Genomic DNA, 20,271 nt, shown 5'->3' with positions numbered 1-20,271 from the left:
GGTAGTTTTGTGTTCCTTTCACTGGAACGTCTTTGCTTTCCATTTCAAACTGTTTTACCTTAGTGAGTGGTTGTTACTTCTGTAAGCAGTAGCTCTCTGTATAGTTTTTGTTCTAGTTGACAGGTGTTGTTTAAACATTCATCGCAACTATTTCTTTTGAACATATTTGGTGCAGTCACATTGGAGTCAAAATAATTTCTTAGCATATAATTTCAATGAAAATATCTATCTGTTTAATATGGGGAGATGCTATTGTAGGGGAAAGAAAATACAGGAGTTGGATAAGGGAGTTGGATACAATATGGAAAGTAGTTTTGTAAGTGACTAGTAGCAGTGTGCCGTAGGGGGTGGTAAGAATAGTCTTAATTGTGCTTTTTATACTTAGTGTTATTCTCAAGGGGCAGAGGGAGGCATTTGGCTGAGGCACAAGGATTACTTGGGCATCTCTGTAAAACATGCCTCATGTTTCAGGCCCCCTGCAGTCACTGGTCCAGTCCAACTCCCCCTCTCCTTGAGGAAACTGGGGACCAGAGAGGCTGAGTGGTATTCTAAGATCACCAAGTTAGTGGTAGATCCAGATTTCCTGACTGTTAGGTAGACTGTCTTTGATTGTTGTTTGTCCACAAGTTTCTAAAACGTAACAACTGTCTCTTTTAATTTTTTCAACCAGACAGTGTTAAAACAAGAGAAGAATAACTATAATGCCTGGGTTTTTATTGGCGTTGCTGCAGCCGAGCTAGAACAGCCTGATCAGGCCCAGGGTGCCTACAAGAAAGCTGCTGAATTAGAGCCAGATCAGCTACTAGCTTGGCAGGTATGTAGACATTCTTTTTTTTTTTTTTTAACTATGTTATAGGAAAGAACTTTTTACAAAATACAGGTGACAGCTTTACAATAAGCATTTAGATCTCCATTTGCCCAGTGTAAGAGAGAAGAAATTAAATTTATTGATCTCGTAAACTTGAAAGTTAGTTGGTGCCAAGCATGCTGTTTGCTACTATTTAACATCTAATCCAAAGGATTATTTGCAAATGTTAGGACAGAAATTGAAACATGATTATATAAATCTCTAACTTAATTATGTATACATATGAGAGACTTATCAAGAATATTCTTTATGCTTATCTGAGGGAAAAGATGGTATATTAATGTGTTTTTTAAAAAATAATATGAAAAGATTTGAAATTCTGTATCTATAAATATGAATTACATTCTTTTTTCTTATTTAATGGTCTCTGTTTTTTACTTGGCTTCTCCAGCTTTTTCATGTTTAATGACTTTGTTTCGTGTCTCAATCACATCTTAGAAACTGTGATTAATAGGAGGTAGAAGACTCTGGAGAACATGAACCTGTTTGTCTCAGGTTCACATGAACAAGAACATGAGTAGGTTGTCTGGTAACATCTCTCTGATGCTAGCTTTTATTGTGTACTGATTGGTTTAGGATATCTATCTTTATTTGAAGCAAAAATGATAATTTCCACAGAGTCCTTGGATTTCTTTCTTTTGACCATGTGGAAATAGTGTCGTGTGGTAACACCTTAGGGGTTAAAATTGCATAGCAATTATTAAAAAAGTATTTTTTGTGTGAAATACATTTTCAAAAGTAAAGAGAATGATGAAATGAACCACTCTGCCCATCTGTTGGGGTCCAGCCTCAGCAGAGTCCAGGGATACCCTCAGGATGGATGATGTTGGCAAATGAATGAATGAATGAATGAATGAATGACACGGGTGACCAAGCTTCGGTGAGCGAGGCCTGTAACTTTATTTTCAAAAGGGACTTTTATACTTTGACTTGTACACAGAGGGAAATGAAAGATACAAGGTCATGCAGAATCAGCCCAAACACTCCAGCAGTTTTGCCCTTATCGAAACCAGGATTTTTTTTGCATACTTTTCCCATAAACAATGTTGTGTATATTATCTTCTGGCCTTGGAGGCCTGTGAACATTTTATGGCCCTCTTTTGATAAAGGCTGCTCAGCCAGAAAACTTATTTTCCCTTGAAAAGAAGTGTTTTTTTCTTTATATTTCTAATCTATGTCAACTTCAAAAAGTAATAAACAGAGTTACATTTCTCATGGAGCAAAGGTGCAGTGAGTTACAACAAAGAAAGAACCAATTAGCTCAAAGGTCTGATGTGGTTAATTCCAAGGTTACTGCTTGTTTTTCTTAAATTCCAACTATGTTAACTAATGCACTCCCAGGTGCAAAATGGATAAGGGATATGGGAACTTGGCAGCAAACATTGGCTTAACAGTGAAATCCTACACTAGCACTGTTCTGATAGTTTTTAACTCTGTGAAAGGTTCTATACTTTTAGGCTTTCTGTGCCTTTCACAGTTGGGAGGCTGTGAATAATCATGCGTAACTGAAAGAGTTTGGATAAACCTGTCAGGCAAGCTAGAAAGCCATCAGAGGGGTTTGAATTGAAACACTCCTGTCATGTCCAGGAGACTTATTAGCTAAAGCCCTAAGTTAACTTTTTCCAGAGAAAGGTGGTTGGGGACAGCCCTCTGTTAATGTCAGAAGAGTTGGTGAAAGGCGTAAAATAGTAAGACAGATTCTGGTTTTGGGGTAGATGCTCGAGCAGGTCCAGGGGTCTCTCGAGTCCTGAAGCCTTGGTTCATGGGTGAGATGGCCCAGGGAGTCCCTCGAGTCCTGAAGCCTTGCTTATCAGGTCTCCTTCACATGACTTTGTCATGGGTGGGATCTCCCGTGCTGGCTCCCAGGTTCAATAAAAACCTGCTCATGGCCAGTGTTATTCCATCTGTACTTGCACCCACTCCCTCCTGCCTCCAGTTATTTGGAGGCAAATCTCAGGTGTTTTATTTCATCTATAAACTATAATAATCTCTATCATAAATAATCTTTACAGTAGATTGTCACTTTACTTAGCAAAATAAATGTGAGCACACTAGATGTCTTTGGAAGAGTAATCACTGCTGTTTCCTCTTTTAGGGGTTAGCAAGTTTGTATGAGAAATGTAATCACATAAATGCTAAGGATGACTTACCTGGTGTTTACCAAAAACTCCTGGATCTGTATGAAAGGTAATCAGTGTGTGGGGAAAGGCTCGTTTCTTTAACCGCTTGAAGTAGAAAAAACTGATTAAAATTATATAGAAGACATTTACTGGGAATTGGAAATTATTTTTCTTTCAAACTATTGTTACAGAATCTCTTACTTGTGATAGAAACAGTAATAGTAGGGGGGTTGACTAATTTGAGAACTTTGATATTATTTTTAGTCAATATAATAGAAGATAATGTTTTTTAAACCTTTCTTTTTTATGAGAGGCTCATTTTATGAAATTTTGTTGTAGTGTGATAGAGGATATGTTCCGGTAGTATTATTTTGGGGATATTTTAATTTTTGTGTCTTAAGTCCTCAGTTTTTTTCATTAATCAGATTCAAAATCCTCTTTTTCTATTCTAAGTGTTGACAAACAGAAGTGGTGTGATGTCTGTAAGAAACTGGTGGATCTGTATTACCAAGAGAAGAAACACGTAGAGGTTGGTTAATGATTTGCTTTGGTAGTAAATTTCTTTTAATAAAACCATTACTAAAAGGAAGCGTTCATTCAGCTTAAGGAAACATTTAAAAAACTAACATATGGTATGGCATCAAAACATATGGTACAGTGCTTTGAAAACTGTAAATTGGAATTCAGGTATCATAACTTCCAAACGTTTTTGAAACTGGGCAGGGATAAATCAAATAAGTAAAAGTGAATCATCTGTAGAATTCAGTGACTCGTTTGTGGTGTCCCACTGCTGATGCTGTAAGTTGTGAGGACTGGGGCATGCAGTCATTCCTGCATGTACTCTGGTGTCTCAGTCATACTTCTCATATAAGGACTGTGTGGGTTTGCCCAATCATCCTGTTTTTTTTTTTTAATGGAATTGATAATAGATGGAGCTCTCTGCTTTTGTAATTTTTATGTATTAGTAAATAAAAATGTTTTTATTTGTAGATTTAAATGTTTTTAATAGCGTTTCAGTATTTTAGATATAGTAACCATTTAAAATCTCCTTGATAGGTGGCCCGAACATGGCACAAATTGATAAAGACACGACAGGAAGAAGGTGCAGACAACCAGGAGCTTCATCAGCTGTGGAGGAAATTGACTCAGTTGCTGGCTGAGTGCACTGAGGATCAGAATAATGAGACCCAGCAATTGGTACTGAGCCATGTACTCCCCACAGTTTGTATCACGAAAGTTGATCATTCAGTTGAATTTAGAAAATGGAAACATGATGTAATACAGAAAAACACCGTATGTCAGACTAGATATTTTAAATTCATAGAGGCTCTTCCTGATAAAGTAAGAATTACAGGCCTACAGTTTCAGACTAAGTCTGGACAGAGTGGAAGTGGTATTCAGGGTATCAAAATTTTAGGTCCTTGTATTCACAAGAATTCACACTGTATCAGTTACTTAATAACTGTGAAGAAGAAACAGTGAAATTGACTTTTATGTAACTGCTAGTTCTAAAAAGTTGTACCTTAACGGTATGTTTCTTCATATTTCTGAACTAAGAGTACTAAATTGCTTTCAGGTTTAACAATTAGAGCATTTTATTTATTTATGTATTTAATTTTTATTGAAGTATTAACTGGTTTACAGTGTTGTGTTCATTTCAGGTGTACAGCAAAGTGAATCAGTTGTTCATATCCATATATCTACTCTGGTTAGATTCTTTTCCCATATAGGTCATTAAAGAGTATTCAGTAGAGTTCCCTGTGCCAGATACAGCATGTCCTTATTAGTTACGTATTAGTATATATTAGTATATCAGTATACGTATTTTGTATATAGTACTGTGTATATGCCGATCCCAGTTTCCCAGTTTATCCCTCCCCTGCTGCATACAGACTTTATGTCATTCTTTACAAAGAGAATTTGAGATGGTGAACTATATTATGAATTTTCATTATACAGTCATGGAAATTCATTTTGAAAAATGCGTAACTTACGTAACCAAATAAATGGTACTCTTTAAAAGTGCTTGCCTTTTGTATTCAGGTATTGCTGTATTTGCTGAGGAAACATTTAGAAGGCTTCTTTTGGAATTTTCTTCAAAGTCAGTTAATAGTACTGTATAAAAAAATGATCTCATTATAGTTCAGTCATATCTCTGATTTTCTTTTACCAAAAGTATGACTTCAGAAACATTTTGTTTTTGAGATTGAAGATTTGCTATTATGAAGATGTTCCAAAGACTGTATTGGTGATTTCAGAAGGGATGTTTTAAAAGTGATCTGAGCAATAGAAGCCATACTGACCTATGAGACTACACCTCTTAACTACTTAGTAGAGAGCAGCAAGCACTTATGAGAATGTTTCATTAATGTTGTTATGCAATTTATAGTTGTCCCTTATTTGTTCAATGCAGTCTGTTGGCCAGTTGGAGTTGGAATGTATTCCAAGCTTATACATTTTTCCCCCTCATTGAAATTGTCAGGGCCAAACAATAAACATATCTTCAGTTACTAATTGAGGGTGTCCTTTGTATAAGCAGTCTTCTGTGTTCAACTATTTGTTACATTTGTCACTTAAGTAAACTACAGATGATAGCTATTCTGTTTCTTTGTTTCAGCTTTTAACTGCTTATGAGAATGCACTGGGCTTATCAGATAAGATTCCTAGTGAAGATCACCAAGTGCTTTATAAACATTTCATTCAGTGTTTATCCAAAGTAAGTTGATTTTTAAAATCTCTAATATGACTTTTCTATTCTAATTAGGGAAGTATTCGTAAATATATTTTACTGCTACTCAGTTTATTTTTCTTTTTTTATTTTCAAGTTTCCTCATGAGACTGCTAGGTTGAAGAAGGCCTGTGAAGGAATGATAAACATCTATCCCACTGTACAATATCCACTAGAAGTGCTTTGTTTACATTTAATTGAATCAGGTAATTTCTTCTCTATTATATTGTGTGTCCTAGAGTTGTGAGAGTAATGTTGCTGTCAATCAAAAATTGCTCTATTGCCTGTCACATGTAAGGTATTGTTTCAGTATTTCTGGACATGAGAGGAGGTATGATACTTAGTCTTTATACACATGAAAAGGCTAAGAAATACAGGAAAGTATAGTGACTCAGGGAATTGTGAGCCACTGAGTTCATTGTTGATTAGTAAGTTCTTTTGGAAGGTGGGAATTGGAGGTCTTGAATTTTCCATAGAAATTAGATGAACAGGAGGAAGTGAAAGATAGTCCCCATGGCATGAGCAGAGGTATGGAGCTAGGTGCAGTTTGGGGGAATAGTAGAATAGTTTTATTTGCTGTAGTAGAAAGACTAACTAAGATCTGTTTCGGTTAAGTAGTTTAGACTGTATTACATAGGGCTGTGAATGTCCTGCAGAAGATTTTGTTAATGATAAGCATTCTCAGTGTTGATGTTATATCGTATGTCAGTGTCCACAAGTACATTGTTAAATATGATAAAGTAATGAAGTTTGTGAAAGATCTGCCTTTTCAATAAAACAGCAGAATTCAAGTCAGAGAGTGTGTCTTAGTGTGTGCTCCGTGCTTTTGCTTCATGGTGTGCTTTCTCTGGGGGAAGAGAAAGAGGTGATGACGGCTAGCCTGCTGGGAGTTGCCACAAGTTGCAGCTGTAGTTGTCTGTGCCTGTCAGTTTACAGGATGTTGACTATATTGGTTTTCACAGCAGCTGCTGTCCTTTTTTGCCAGGGTCTGTGCTGAATAGGTGCTTTAAAAATAACTTGAATATCACTCCTGTCTGTATCTGTATTCACCTGACACAAATAAAGTTCATCGAAGTCAGTCTTTGGGATGGAATTAACAGTACCAGTACCAGTGTGATAGTGATTGTGAGTTGGTGCAGAGCTTTCCTAAGCTAAGTTTTTTCACTTTGTTGCTAAATGAGTATATATTTGGGAATGCTTTGTTACTGACCATCACATATTCCATAATTGAAAAATGGTCGAAAATTACCGCTAAGGATAATTGAGGGAAAATTCCTGTTACAGAAATCTCATTACACCAATCTTGACTCTGCCTACTCTGGCTTCCCCTTCTAAGTCCAACTTGTATTTTTTCCCCTCTCGTGCCTGAGTTGAAATCCTGAACTCTTACCTTCAGTCTTTGATTTTTCTGTGGTGAGCAGTAAATGGATCCCCTTCTCCTTACTTTAACTGAGTCCAAGATAGACGTGGAAGAGCACTTTGCTCTAACTTGAGAAAAGCAGATGTTGTAAGTGTTTTGCGTGCTCAGTTGTGGCCGATTCTTTGTGACCCCTTGGACTGTATCCTGCCAGACTCCTCTGTCCGGGGAATTTTTCAGGCAAGAATACTGGAGTGGGTTGCCATTTCCTCCAGGGGATCTTCCTGACCTAGGGATCGAACCTGCATCTCTTGTATCTCCTGCATTGGCAGGCGGATTCTTTACCGCTAGTGCCACGTGGGAAGCACAAAAGTGTCATAGAGTAGCTTTATGAAGTATAAAGTCTTTAACATGGTATGCTGGATATATTGTACAGAAGATAGACTAGATTGGATAGAATAAGTAATACTAAGAACAAGTGAACTATAGGAACGAATGAACTGGGAATATGATAGCAACTGAAAGTAACAGGTGAATGAAGGAAATAGAGATTTTTTTAGAGGTGAAGGGAGGGAGAAATCAATTTTGATTTGGGGCTTTCCTGAAAAGTTGCACTAATATGGAATGATGGTTTGTACAAAGGTAAGTTGTTGAGAGGAGGTGTTAACGGGTGTTCAGAGGGGAACGCTTGTCAGGGTTTGCTCACGAGAGATCAGTACAAAGGCTAGTTTTAAGACTTGGACACCATTTGCATGTAGGTGGAAGGGAATGGAATGGACAACTTCAGAGGATGCCTGAAGAGCAGAAACATGTATAATGTGCCTTGTGTGGAAAGGGAGGAAGAGGGGAAGAAGGAAATGGAGGACAGAGAAGTGAAGAGGTCAGAGAGGAAGGTGGGGGACCTCGATAAAAAGCAAGACAAAAGGCAAGGAAAGCATTTCACAAGGGGGATCAGTTTTGAGAGATTGAGCAACTAGCTTTATGATTAAGAGGCCTTTAGTAGGGCTGTCTTTTTTAATCAAAGTGAGTGAATTGAAACTTAGAATACATGATGGGGAAAGAGTAGGAAGAAGTGGTGAGCAGGTATAAAGGGAAGCAATCCAGGGACGGACTGACTTCAGTTAAGGGAGGGGAGGAGGAAGCGTGAGAAGGGGATAATAGACTTCTAGAGGAGAAGGGGAATTGCAGTGGTGCCATCTGGAAGGAGAGTTTCAAGAAGAAAGAGCTAGTTAACATTATGGACAATGCCTTGCAGTCAAGGAGGAGGATGCCTGCTGAGAGACTTTCAGTACAGGAAGCATGCTTAGAGCTTGTATGTGTGGTTTTTTATTTTGTTTTGTTTTCCTCTAATAGGAAGCATAGTTCTAAATCACTCAGTTTCTTCAAATTTTAACTTGAGGCCAGTGTGTTCCCAAGATAAGCGGACTGGTTTTCTTTATCGTGTAGCCCCTGGTATCCATCCTTCAGCCATTTTTCTGTGATTATAGTTGTGATTGATAAACTCATGGCTGGAGTTCACCCTTTTGTTTCTGTTCCTGTTCAGCTATTAATGGCTTGTGCCATTCCCTCATTCTTGACCTGCTCACATGAAGATACTCTGGCATTTCCTTTTGGAAACTAATTAAACATTTTCTTAATAGGCACATACAACCCTGTAATGTGAATTTTTCAAGTAAATATGCCTTCATATCCCCAAAAGCCTACAAAATTGTAGAAGTGGGATCAACAAGTAGTTTGCATGTAAAGCACTTATCCTTCAATTAAAAATGAACTAAAAAACAAAACCAGACAAAGAAAAAAGTAGTGTGCAGACTTTTGCCTATAAATTCAATACTTGACAAAGTATTTTAGTAAAGAGATAGCAAAGGGGTTATGCTGTTTGATTAGAGAGGGTGTTGGTTTATGTGAAAAAAAAAAAATCATTCTCAAAGAGGTTTTGAGGATGGGTAATTTGCAATGGCACCCCACTCCAGCACTCTTGCCTAGAAAATCCCATGGATGGAGGAGCCTGGTGGGCGCAGTCCATGGGGTCGCTAAGAGTCAGACACTACTGAGTGACTTCACTTTCACTTTTCACTTTCATGCATTGGAGAAGGGAATGGCACCCCACTCCAGTGTTCTTGCCTGGAGAATCCCAGGGACAAGGGAGCCTCGTGGGTTGCCGTCTATGGGGTTGCACAGAGTTGGACACAACTGAAGCGTCTTAGCAGCAGTAGCAGCAGCAATTTGCAGAATTGAAAGAGAGATCTATATCCTGGCAAAGGGGCGTGGGTTGGTGGATATTTATCCACGTGGGACAGCTTCTTTCCCTGCTGGAATGTTAGTTGTGATGGTTTGAGGAATGGACCAGTGCAGACTTGGACACGTTAGATACAGAAGGTGTAGCATTATTCTGGGGTGAGAGCTGAATAGTTAAGGCAGGACAGTAGGAAATTATGCTTAATGGTTTCTTTCTTTTTTATATTTTCATTGCTCCTTGAAGCCGAACTTTCTGTATATTAAGAGCTTTTGAAAATCTGGAAGGCCTCCTAAAGGCTGATCTATCCTCCCCCAGAGTACTTCAGTGCCTGCAGAATTTGCTGCTTCAACAGCAGTTAATCACTGGGTTCTTTTCCACTGAGGACAAATAGATTCCATTCTCTTTTGTTCTCCTTTGCATGTCGAGGCTTGATGTGTTTTCAAAATGACTCCGTTTATAAAGTTTCACATATTAAGTGAATAGCTTTCACAGTCGTCACCTGATGAAATGTTACTTCATGCTAAATGACCTTTTTTGATTTATTTTGTTTTGCTTTATTGCTGAAATGGGGGAAGATAAAAAAGACTCGGTTCTTCAAACAGAAAAGAGTTTAAGATTTTGTGTTCTAGAAATATTAGAAAATCCAGGTGGAAATAAAGAAATGAGTACATGCTGTTTTTCTCCCTCCCAAGCTAGGTTATTTAAAAAAAAAAGTTTCGTAACACTGATGGATTTCTTTGGGATGTCAGAAATAAAATAGTTATTAAAAAAAAAAACAAACAAACACCTCTTGCCTTTTTTTGTGATAAACTTTAGGAGACAGAATTCTTATCACTATTACTTAGCACCTGCTCTGAACCTTTTCAGAACATCTTTCATCAGCTCCATGTCTCGCTTGCCCTGTTTATTTTTTTATTTGGCTGTGTTGCAATGTTTGGGATCTTTAGTTGTGGCATGTGGGATCTAGTTCCCTGACCAGGGATCGAACCCGGGTCTCCTGCATTGGGAGCACAGTCTTAACTATTGGACCACTAGGGAAGTGCCTCTTACTTGCCTTATTGATAAATAAAGGTAATATTGCCAAACTCTTTTAAAGTCACTGAATCTGGAATCTTGGAATCTTTTAAATGTTAAAAAGAGCAGATAAGTAAATGATTTTCTATTCAGATTAATGAAATCTGTTTACTTTCTGGTTTTGTCTTCAACATTTGTATAGGTAGTATTTTCAATAAGAATTAGTATGGAGAAGTGGATTGAGAGTTGAAGCTGGAATATTCCTTGTCTCTTTACACAGGATCACTAGTGTTGTTATTACTGTTGATGGTTTTTGTGAACACTATAGAGAAATCCTCTAAGTGCCACTTGATCATATGTAGAAAGTATGTTCTTAAGGGCTTGACATGAATATAGTTTCCTCAAATTTCATTTTGTTTCTATAATTGTGCTCCCAGATGTTAACAAAGGGAGTATGTTAGAAAAATTCACCTTGTTTTAAAAGGTTTTCATGTTGTTCCTGGACTTTTGGAAACTGTTTTCATCTACTAGTCACACTTCGCTTACCCTCAGTGTGGATGGATGATCGTTGGAAAGATGCCTGACTGGCTTGTCTTCTTTTCATCCTAGGTGTGTTTTCTGTAATCAGGGCAGTTTTAATAGAAAGGAGAGCCTGTCATGAATTGTGTTTTTAGGGAGTAAGAGAGTTTTGACTCAGTTGAGTAGAAATTGAAGATAAAATTTTAGTACCCATTTTATTTTCCTTTTTAGAATGGTGACTGTTTTTAATTTTCCATAGTAATTCTCGGCCATTTACCTATTCATAGAGTCAGTCTTTTGGGACATCTGTTATTATGGTATTAATTTTTTAAAGTTTTTCCTTTTAGCTGTGCTGGGTTTTCGCTGCTGTGTGGGCTTTTCTCTGGTTGCAGCGAGTGGGGACCACTTCCCAGCCACGGTGGAGGGCCTCTTGTGGTGGTGTCTCCTGTTGTGGAGTGTGGGCCCCAGGATACCTGGGCTTCAGCAGCTGTGGCATATGGGCTTAGTGGTTACATCTCCCGGGCTCTAGAGCAGAGGCTCAGTAGTTGTGACTCATGGGCCTTCTGCTCCGCAGCACATGGGATCTTCCCAGCTCAAGGACTGAACTCATGTCCCTTGCGCTGGCAGGGGGATTCCTCACTGCTGAGCCACTAGTAAAGCCCCACAACGGTATTTTTAAAAGAGCATTACAATATTTAATGAATGTCTGCCATGTGCAAGATACCATGCTAGTTCCTATCTTTCAGAAATGACTGTGTAGTTACAAAGACAGCAAAGGCATAAAGCTAATAATACAGTTGGCATATGGTATTGGCAAATACTGTAGACTGGTGGTTCTTAAAGTATGACCTCTGGACCAGGAGTATCAATATCACCTGAGAACTTGTTAGAAATGCAGGTTCTCAGGACTAATAGCAGACCTAACTGAATCAGAAACTTTGGGAGTGGAGCTCAGCATTTTTGGTTTTAAAAAGTCCTCTGTGGAACTGGAGGAATCAACCTGCCTGACTTCAGGCTCTACTACAAAGCCACAGTCGTCAAGACAGTATGGTACTGGCACAAAGACAGAAATATAGATCAATGGAACAAAATAGAAAGCCCAGAGATAAATCCATGCACCTATGGACACCTTATCTTTGACAAAGGAGGCAAGAATATACAATGGATTAAAGACAATCTCTTTAAGAAGTGGTGCTGGGAAAACTGGTCAACCACTTGTAAAAGAATGAAACTAGAACACTTTCTAACACCATACACAAAAATAAACTCAAAATGGATTAAAGATCTAAACGTAAGACCAGAAACTATAAAACTCCTAGAGGAGAACATAGGCAAAACACTCTCCGACATAAATCACAGCAGGATCCTCTATGACCCACCTCCCAGAATATTGGAAATAAAAGCAAAAATAAACAAATGGGACCTAATTAAACCTAAAAGCTTCTGCACAACAAAGAAAACTAAAGGTGAAAAAACAGCCTTCGGAATGGGAGAAAATAATAGCAAATGAAGCAACTGACAAACAACTAATCTCAAAAATATACAAGCAACTTATGCAGCTCAATTCCAGAAAAATAAACAACCCAATCAAAAAATGGGCCAATGAACTAAATAGACATTTCTCCAAAGAAGACATACGGATGGCTAACAAACACGTGAAAAGATGCTCAACATCACTCATTATCAGAGAAATGCAAATCAAGACCACAATGAGGGACCGTTTCACACCAGTCAGAATGGCTGCGATCCAAAAGTCCACAAGCAATAAATGCTGGAGAGGGTGTGGAGAAAAGGGAACCCTCTAACACTGTTGGTGGGAATGCAGACTAGTACAGTGGAGAACAGTGTGGAGATTCGTTAAAAAACTGCAAATAGAACTGCCTTATGACCCAGCAATCCCACTGCTGGGCATACACACTGAGGATACCAGAATTGAGAGAGACACATGAACCCCAATGTTCATCACAACACTGTTTATAATAGCCAGGACATGGAAGCAACCTAGATGTCCATCAGCAGATGAATGGATAAGAAAGCTGTGGTACATATACACAATGGAGTATTACTCAGCCATTAAAAAGAATACATTTGAATCAGTTCTAATGAGGTGGATGAAACTGGAGCCTATTATACAGAGTGAAGTAAGCCAGAAAGAAAAACACCAATACAGTATACTAATGCATATATATGGAATTTAGAAAGATGGTAAGGATAACCTTGTATGCGAGACAGCAAAAGAGACACAGATGTATAGAACAGGCTTTTGGACTCTGTGGGAGAGGGAGAGGGTGGGATGATTTGGGAGAATGGCACTGAAACGTATAATATCATATATGAAATGAATCGCCAGTCCAGGCTTGATGCATAATACTGGATGCTTGGGGCTGGTGCACTGGGACAACCCAGAGGGATGGTACGGGGAGGGAAGTGGGAGGGGGCTTCAGAATGGGGAACACGTGTATAGCTGTGGCGGATTCATCTTGATGTATGGCAAAACCAATACAATATTGTAAAGTAATTAACCTCCAATTAAATGAATTTATATTAAAAAAATAAATAAAAAGTTCTCTAGGTTATTCTGATATCTAGTTTAGACAATAGCACTGGATAAAATAGAGGGTGGGACCCCAGTGGTTTGCTTTTGGAGGATGTAGGGTGTATGAAACTAGGCATGTCTATTCTTGGAATTCATATTTATAGAAGTGGTAGAACATGTTGACAGAAGGAGAATTCTTGTCTAGAAGCAGGCTTCTTTTTTCTGGCTTATTAACCCAAAGTAATATTTCTTCCAATTGATTCTCACATTTCACCAAACAGTATTGAAGTTTTAATTCTTTAGCCATTATGAATTCTGTGAATCTTTGGCGCTAGCTTGGACTTCTAAGTTAATATGTAAAATATTATTTAGGGATTATGCATTGTTGTATGTTTGGTTTTGAAATTTTTGTGTAAATATGTACGCTAAATGGTATCATGCAAAGAATCCACCTTTAATATCTGTTGCTGAAACAGTGGTTCCATATGTGGTTTGTGACTGTCTGTTTTACATAGATACATGAGCATCAGGTCTTTTTTCAGTTAACCTGTTTTTATTTATTCCCTTGTTTATTGCTTCAAGTTGTAAATTACTGTCTAAATTACTTTTTAAGAATTTTCTTATGTGATTAAACAATTTATTAAAGTGGTGAATGGTATTCACAGTTTATTGTCAAAACAGAAGCCATCTTTTCCACCTGTTTTTCTGCTTTTCTGGGAATAGGAATCTTGAGATTGATTGTGGTTTGAGAAAATGGAAACAGAACCTACAATGTTTTCTAAGCTAATTTTTTTTACCAAAATAAATTCAAAATGCAGACATTGAATGAATACTATGTAAGCTTAACTGTTAACTTACATAGGAAAAGGAAGTTTTGAAAGAATGCAAAAATGTAGTGCTGAGCTTGTCAGCCTGAGAATGTGACTCAGTCTTTGTACAGGGCACCATGCGCTGGACGAGTCCACTGCATCTGGCACCGTGGGTGTCAGTCTCTGGCAGCACATTGTTGTCCAAGGAGAAATTCGCGAAGATTCTGTCCTTTGACAAGAATTCCTTCATCTAACAACCAAAATTGTTACTGCTGAGTAGAAAAGGGAGACCTGGTGTCAAGCGGTGGCTGAGTCTTAGCATTATGACAAGTAGCCATAGGTTTCTTGTTTGAAACCAAACAGCAGGTTTGGTTTACTGATACTGCTGTGACTAAAGTGGTTTCTACTTCTGGTATTTAAGAAGAAGAAGGAACATGATTTTTTAAAAATGAAATGTTAATATTTTCTAGATTCGTTGATCTATTTAAGTTTTGAATTCCTGGAATCAGAATGTGGAGGTGTCTGTAGAACACAGCTTTTGAGATTTAAGTTTTCAAAAACTTAAATCTTAAAACGATTTATGGTGCGTAGGTTTTGGCACATATTGGTATATGTATGCTAATAACTTTTTCTTTTAATTCCAGGAAGTCTTACTGATGAGGGAGAACAATATTGTTGTAGACTAGTGGAAATGGATCCCCAAAGTGGCGCAGGTCTCATAGGTTTAGGCATCAAAGCATTACAAGACAAAAAGTACGAAGATGCTGTTAGGAACTTAACAGAAGGTAAGTGTATGGTGTGCAGTGTATAACATGAGGTATAGGTGTTAGTCAGCAGTTATTTATCTTTGGGCCTTTCTTTAAGGAATATATATATTTAGGATAGAAGCAAAAAAAAAAAAAAAATTTACATACATATTCTGGAGTCTGCTTAAGTTTGAATTCCAATTCTGCCATTCACACATTTCAAGACCTTAGGAAAGTTCATTAAACTCTTTGTGTCTTATTGTAAAATAAAGATAATGTCTCCATCCTTAGGAGGCTTTAATTTAGTCTTGCCCAGTATGATGTTTCTGGATGAACTTTCATTCAGATTGAGATCTGAGTGACAGATAGAAAGCCTGGCGGTGGGGAGGGTGCTGCGGGCCGAGAGTTGAGATAGGCTTAGATGAGAGAAGAGCTGGCATTCGTGGCACTCAGGGAGACTGGAAAAGGAAGTCTGAGAACAATTGAGGCTGGAAAGGGGCCTTGTAAACCTTGCTAAGGAGTTTGTGTGTTATCCAACTGGGAACCATTGGAAGGTCTTGAGTATAGGGGTTTCATAATCCCATATGTATTTTTAGAAATATTCTGGCTACACTGTAGAGAATGAATTTGAGTAGAGGGCAAGCACTTGCACTGATCTGGGATGGATGATGGAGATCCCAACTGAAGTGACGGGCATGGAATCAGTGTGACTTTGACTGTTTAGATATGGGTGACAAGGGAGAGGGGAGGAGACTGATTTGGGAGTGGGTGGTGGGGCTGTTCACCTCAGTAGTAATGGAAACCTTGGACTTTGTGATTGCTGTTATCTTCTTAGGGATAAAGGAAAGCCCCCTCTGCACAGCTGGATGGTATCATCTGGCAGAAGCCCAAGTCAGAATGCATAAACCTAAGGAAGCTGTTCTTTCATGCAATCAAGGTATTCCTGACATCTTTAAGGGTGGCCAACCCTGCTGCTTCTTGTCTTAAGGAAGAATGATGATGGTGCTTTATTTTGTATTCTGAGTTGACAGCTAATTTAAATTTTATTGGGGAGAGTAAAAAAAGCCCATCAAGTCTGTATGCATGTTTACTATTATATTTATTTTTAAACTGACAGTATTTTTCCAAGGTTACCTATAGTTGGAATTTTGATAAAGTCAATTTAGGCTTGTGTGGTGATGCTCTGTGTAATAGGGAAGTTTCTTGTGTGTTCTACAACCTTCACTCCAGTGTAGCTTCTTGATTCCTCTAATGTAGATAATAAGATAAGGAAAGGTATCTTCGAGCTTATTTGAATATGTTCACATGGGTCAGTTGTGGGTGTCAGAAATCATGAAAGCGATTCACTGCTCTTGACCTAGTTGGTGACCTTGCTTCTGCAGCTGAGAAATAATTTACCAAGGTTTGTCCTAATTTAGCTTCTTTACCCTTCCCTTAATTTTAATGGGCTGTTTTTGTGATAGATGCTTTGGCTAAGGGTTAACCTCTGTTATTTAGCAGATATAGACAGCCATTGTTTTGTTTTAGGATGTTCAGTTTTATTATATGTTATGTGAAGATAGAGGTTTTAAATTTTGATCTGTTTTCAGGTATTTTCATGAAGAGTTCAGGGAAGAATTTTTATTTAGCTTTGAATTGTTCTTCATGTATGTTATTTCAACAGTTTATTCTTACTGTACCTGTAGTTTGTTATGTTGCCCTTAAGAAATAAAAGTGAAGTGTTTTGGTTGTCTTCATTCAGCTCTCCTTCCTTTTGTCAGCTCTGAAGAATATAGATAATCTTGGTGTGTCTGGTGGCAGTCTGCATCAGAAGAATCTTTGTCTTCATTTGAAAGCAGAGGCTTTGATTAAACTCTCAGATTATGAATCTTCAGAGGAAGCAATTCATACTCTTGATCAGGTAGTCTTATCATCGAATTTTCCCTTCATTATTAATATTTAGTTTCTGGTCAACTGGGCATCAACCATTCTCTCCTTGCCACAAATAGTTACTTAGAAAAATTTTGTTTTAGAGGTATGAATTCACTAAATCTGCACTTCTGTAAGTTATTTACACACTTGGAAACTCCTCAAGTTATTTGTTTGCTTCTTGGTTAAGTGCTTACCATGTTTTTCTTATGATGCAGTTTCTTTCTTACTCTCACTTTTATCCTCCTTTTCACATTTTGCCCTCTGGGGTTATCACTACTTGATTATTATTAATTTGAAATTCTAAATTTTGCCCTTCAGATAATATTTCATAGATTATTGACAAGAATTATTAAAGACACTAGTAGTTTCATGATGCCTTTAAAGATATTTTTCAGATAAAGGCAATTTTTTTGTAAAATTGAAATTATATCACCCAGTATATTGCAGAATTTTTAATTTTTGTAAAAAAAGTCCTTGTTTTGTATATTTCTAAGGGCTTTGCATTTCATAGTATTTCTTTAAAATTAGAACAGCTGTCAGAATCCTTCAAGACCTAGTGTCTTATTTTCTTGTTTCTACTTGTCTTCTTGTCTTCATCAACAATGTGTTTTGTGTGGATGCTTTGGAAAGGTCTTTCCATGGTTGTTTGTTTGTTTTTTTACAAAAAAGAAAGATGAGTTTTTGGAAGAACTGGTGGAATCCAAGTCTGAGACAGAAAACGTATAAGAAGAGCCCAGAACATCTTATAATGCAAGAAATCAAAGAAATTATAAACGGCTATTAGAATTATCTCTGAAGGGTTCAGGAGCTAGCATGCATTGATTTTTGCAGACTAAAGAGGGGATGCTTTGGAAACTAGTAACTGCAGTAGATGAAAAGACATCATTTATATTTAAATCCTTATGTTAATATTGATACCAAAAAAATCAATGAAGCATCCTCAATAAAGTGCGTCTTTGAAGGATGCTAAGGAAGCAGTTAGAACGAAAAAAGTACCCTTTGTGTCCTTTATGAACTGTTCCTCAGAATAATCAAATAGATAATGAGAGAAGAATCTTCTCTTTGTTGAATTATGCCACTGAGTAAGGAAAGAAGGAATGATAAAATCAGAAAATCACTATTTTGAAGTCTGAAATGGATTAAAACATCATGAGAAAAAAGACAACTAGACGTAACCTGGTGCAGGTACACACGAGGTATTCTTGCCAGAGCATCAAACCTAATGAGATCAAACTTCTAGACCTGCTGATTTATATAAGATACAGGGGATCAGGTAACATGTCAGTACCATGAGAATATATTCATCAAATGCCAGACTCGGAGAAATGATGACAGTGGCCTGTACTTTCGATAGTAAGGGAGAAAAAAAAAGAGATGGAAGAGAAGTCTATAAATTAAAAGAGACTTAAGAGACATATCAACCAGTTGAAATGTATGCCCCTTACTTAGATTTGATTAAAACGAATTGTTTAAGTATTTTATGAGACAAATGATAAATTTGAACACTGGCTAATTATTTGATGATGTTAAGGATGTATTATTGATTTTGCATATGTGTTTATGATGGTAGTGTATTATGTTATTAAAAATAAATTTATATATCAGATATAGATACTGAACTGTGAAGTGAAAATTTATAATTTGGGGGTAATCTAAGCAGGAGTTTGATGAAATGAGTAGAAAGACAGATGGTAAAAGATTGGCTTTGAGTTAAAAATTTTGAAACTGAATGATAAGTAGATGTGTGTTTATTATGCTATTATTCTCTAACTTTGATATATTTGAAATTTTCTTTAATGAAAAGATTACAAAGAATGAAAGTGTTAATAGTGATAGAAATCAGGACCTCTATCTGAGTCTTTATACTTTGATCATAAAGCAAACTCTGCTGCATTGTGTTGTGGGAGATTTATAGCAATTCTTTAAATTATTTTCTAGGTTTCTGATGCAAATAATATACCAGGACTTTTGGTTCTCAAAGGCTTGGCCTATCTGAACAAGGGCTCATTAGATGAAGCTTCAAAGGTTGGTGTTTTCATTTAAGCTGAATTTTTAAGTTAAAAATTATTTTTGTCTGGATATGAAATTGATAGATATATACTTTATAGATTATGGAAGACCTTCTCTCTTCTTACCCTGACCTAACTGAAGCACATGCCCTGGAGGCTCTGATTCATTTTACCGAAAAGGACTATCTACAAGCAGAAAAATGGTGAGGATATGTTTAGATTGCTCATAAATCTAGACATGCCTTAATTTATTATTTCTTGAAAATTCGAACCGAAGGAATTTGATAAAGATTTTCATTGTTGTTTTTGTTGTTGCTAAGCTGTGTCCAACTCTGTCATCCAGTGGCTTATTGGCTCCTCTTTTCTCCACTCTCTTCTGGAGTTTGCTCAAATTCATGTCCAGAAAAAGATCTAATTTTGCATAAATTTGCTCTTTGTAAGCTTTACTATTTTTAAAAAATGTATTTTTTTTTATATAGCACAGTAACTATGGAAAATTTCATGGTGGATTTTTGAAATCTCATTAGCTAATCATAATGTTCAATAAGTATGTGTAACTGTTTGGTTTTAAGTTCTTCTTTAAATCTTTTTTTTTTTCCTTCATGATTTAAATCCTAAGTCCCAGTTTTAATTGCTTAAGTCATGTCTGACTCATTGCGGCCCCATGGACTGTAGCCCACCAGGCTCCTCTGTCCATTGAATTTTTCAGGCAAGAATTCTGGAGTGGGTAGCCATTCTCTTCTCCAGAGGATCTTGTGGACCCAGGGATCAAACCTGGGTTTCTTGCACTGCAGCGGGTTCTTTACTGACTGAGCCACCGAGGAAGCCCCAGCTTGTTTCTAGTTTGACATCCTGAATAACTCAAACTTTTAGTGTTCCAGTTAGGGGTCTCCTAATTGTTTCAATCTATCTACCTACCCACCTCGCTATCTAAATATGCCATCCTTCCCTTTTGTGACTTAGTTTTCAGCAAGCTCTTGAAAAAGATGCTGAAGTTGCTGAATATCATTACCAACTTGGGTTAACATATTGGTCCATGGGTGAAGAAACAAGAAGAGATAAAACAAAGGCTTTTACCCACTTTTTAAAGGTAACACATTCTATTATTTAGTTCTTAGTTGAAATTAATTCATTATAAAATCATAAATATTGATAATCAAATAAGTTAGGTACTTAAGATTACTCTTTACTGAATTGTTTGTTTTGTGTTTCATCTCTCACACCTAAGGTTTTGTGAGAAGGTTGTATGGGTTTTCAAGGAGAAAATTAAACCATAAAAATGTAAAAGTTACTTACTTGAGAAACACATGTTATAGAAAATGAAACATAATTACCCTTGGAAAACAATATTGCTTTTAGGTAATTCTACTCTGCTTTTATCAGTATATGAGTCTTACATACTTCTCCATGTTTAA

The 20,271-nt window shown here is 37.1% G+C and overlaps 1 protein-coding gene across 3 annotated transcripts in view; it reads left to right on the top strand.

Moving 5' to 3' along the window:
- Positions 1-20,271, top strand: part of SKIC3 (SKI3 subunit of superkiller complex) — a 102,224-nt gene that overhangs the window by 14,664 nt on the left and 67,289 nt on the right. For all 3 annotated transcript variants that reach the window (XM_004009085.6, XM_042250770.2, XM_060416615.1), the window contains 12 exons: positions 671-814; positions 2,964-3,055; positions 3,442-3,517; positions 4,045-4,185; positions 5,606-5,704; positions 5,814-5,922; positions 14,835-14,975; positions 15,772-15,873; positions 16,697-16,836; positions 18,786-18,872; positions 18,956-19,059; positions 19,820-19,946. In XM_004009085.6, coding sequence (XP_004009134.2) covers positions 671-814; positions 2,964-3,055; positions 3,442-3,517; positions 4,045-4,185; positions 5,606-5,704; positions 5,814-5,922; positions 14,835-14,975; positions 15,772-15,873; positions 16,697-16,836; positions 18,786-18,872; positions 18,956-19,059; positions 19,820-19,946 — 1,362 coding nt within the window. The remainder of the gene's footprint in view (positions 1-670; positions 815-2,963; positions 3,056-3,441; positions 3,518-4,044; positions 4,186-5,605; positions 5,705-5,813; positions 5,923-14,834; positions 14,976-15,771; positions 15,874-16,696; positions 16,837-18,785; positions 18,873-18,955; positions 19,060-19,819; positions 19,947-20,271) is intronic.

The sequence above is a fragment of the Ovis aries genome, chromosome 5, assembly GCF_016772045.2.
Source record: "Ovis aries strain OAR_USU_Benz2616 breed Rambouillet chromosome 5, ARS-UI_Ramb_v3.0, whole genome shotgun sequence".
NCBI classification, from domain to species: domain Eukaryota; kingdom Metazoa; phylum Chordata; class Mammalia; order Artiodactyla; family Bovidae; genus Ovis; species Ovis aries.
This window is presented reverse-complemented; position numbering and strand designations above follow the sequence as displayed.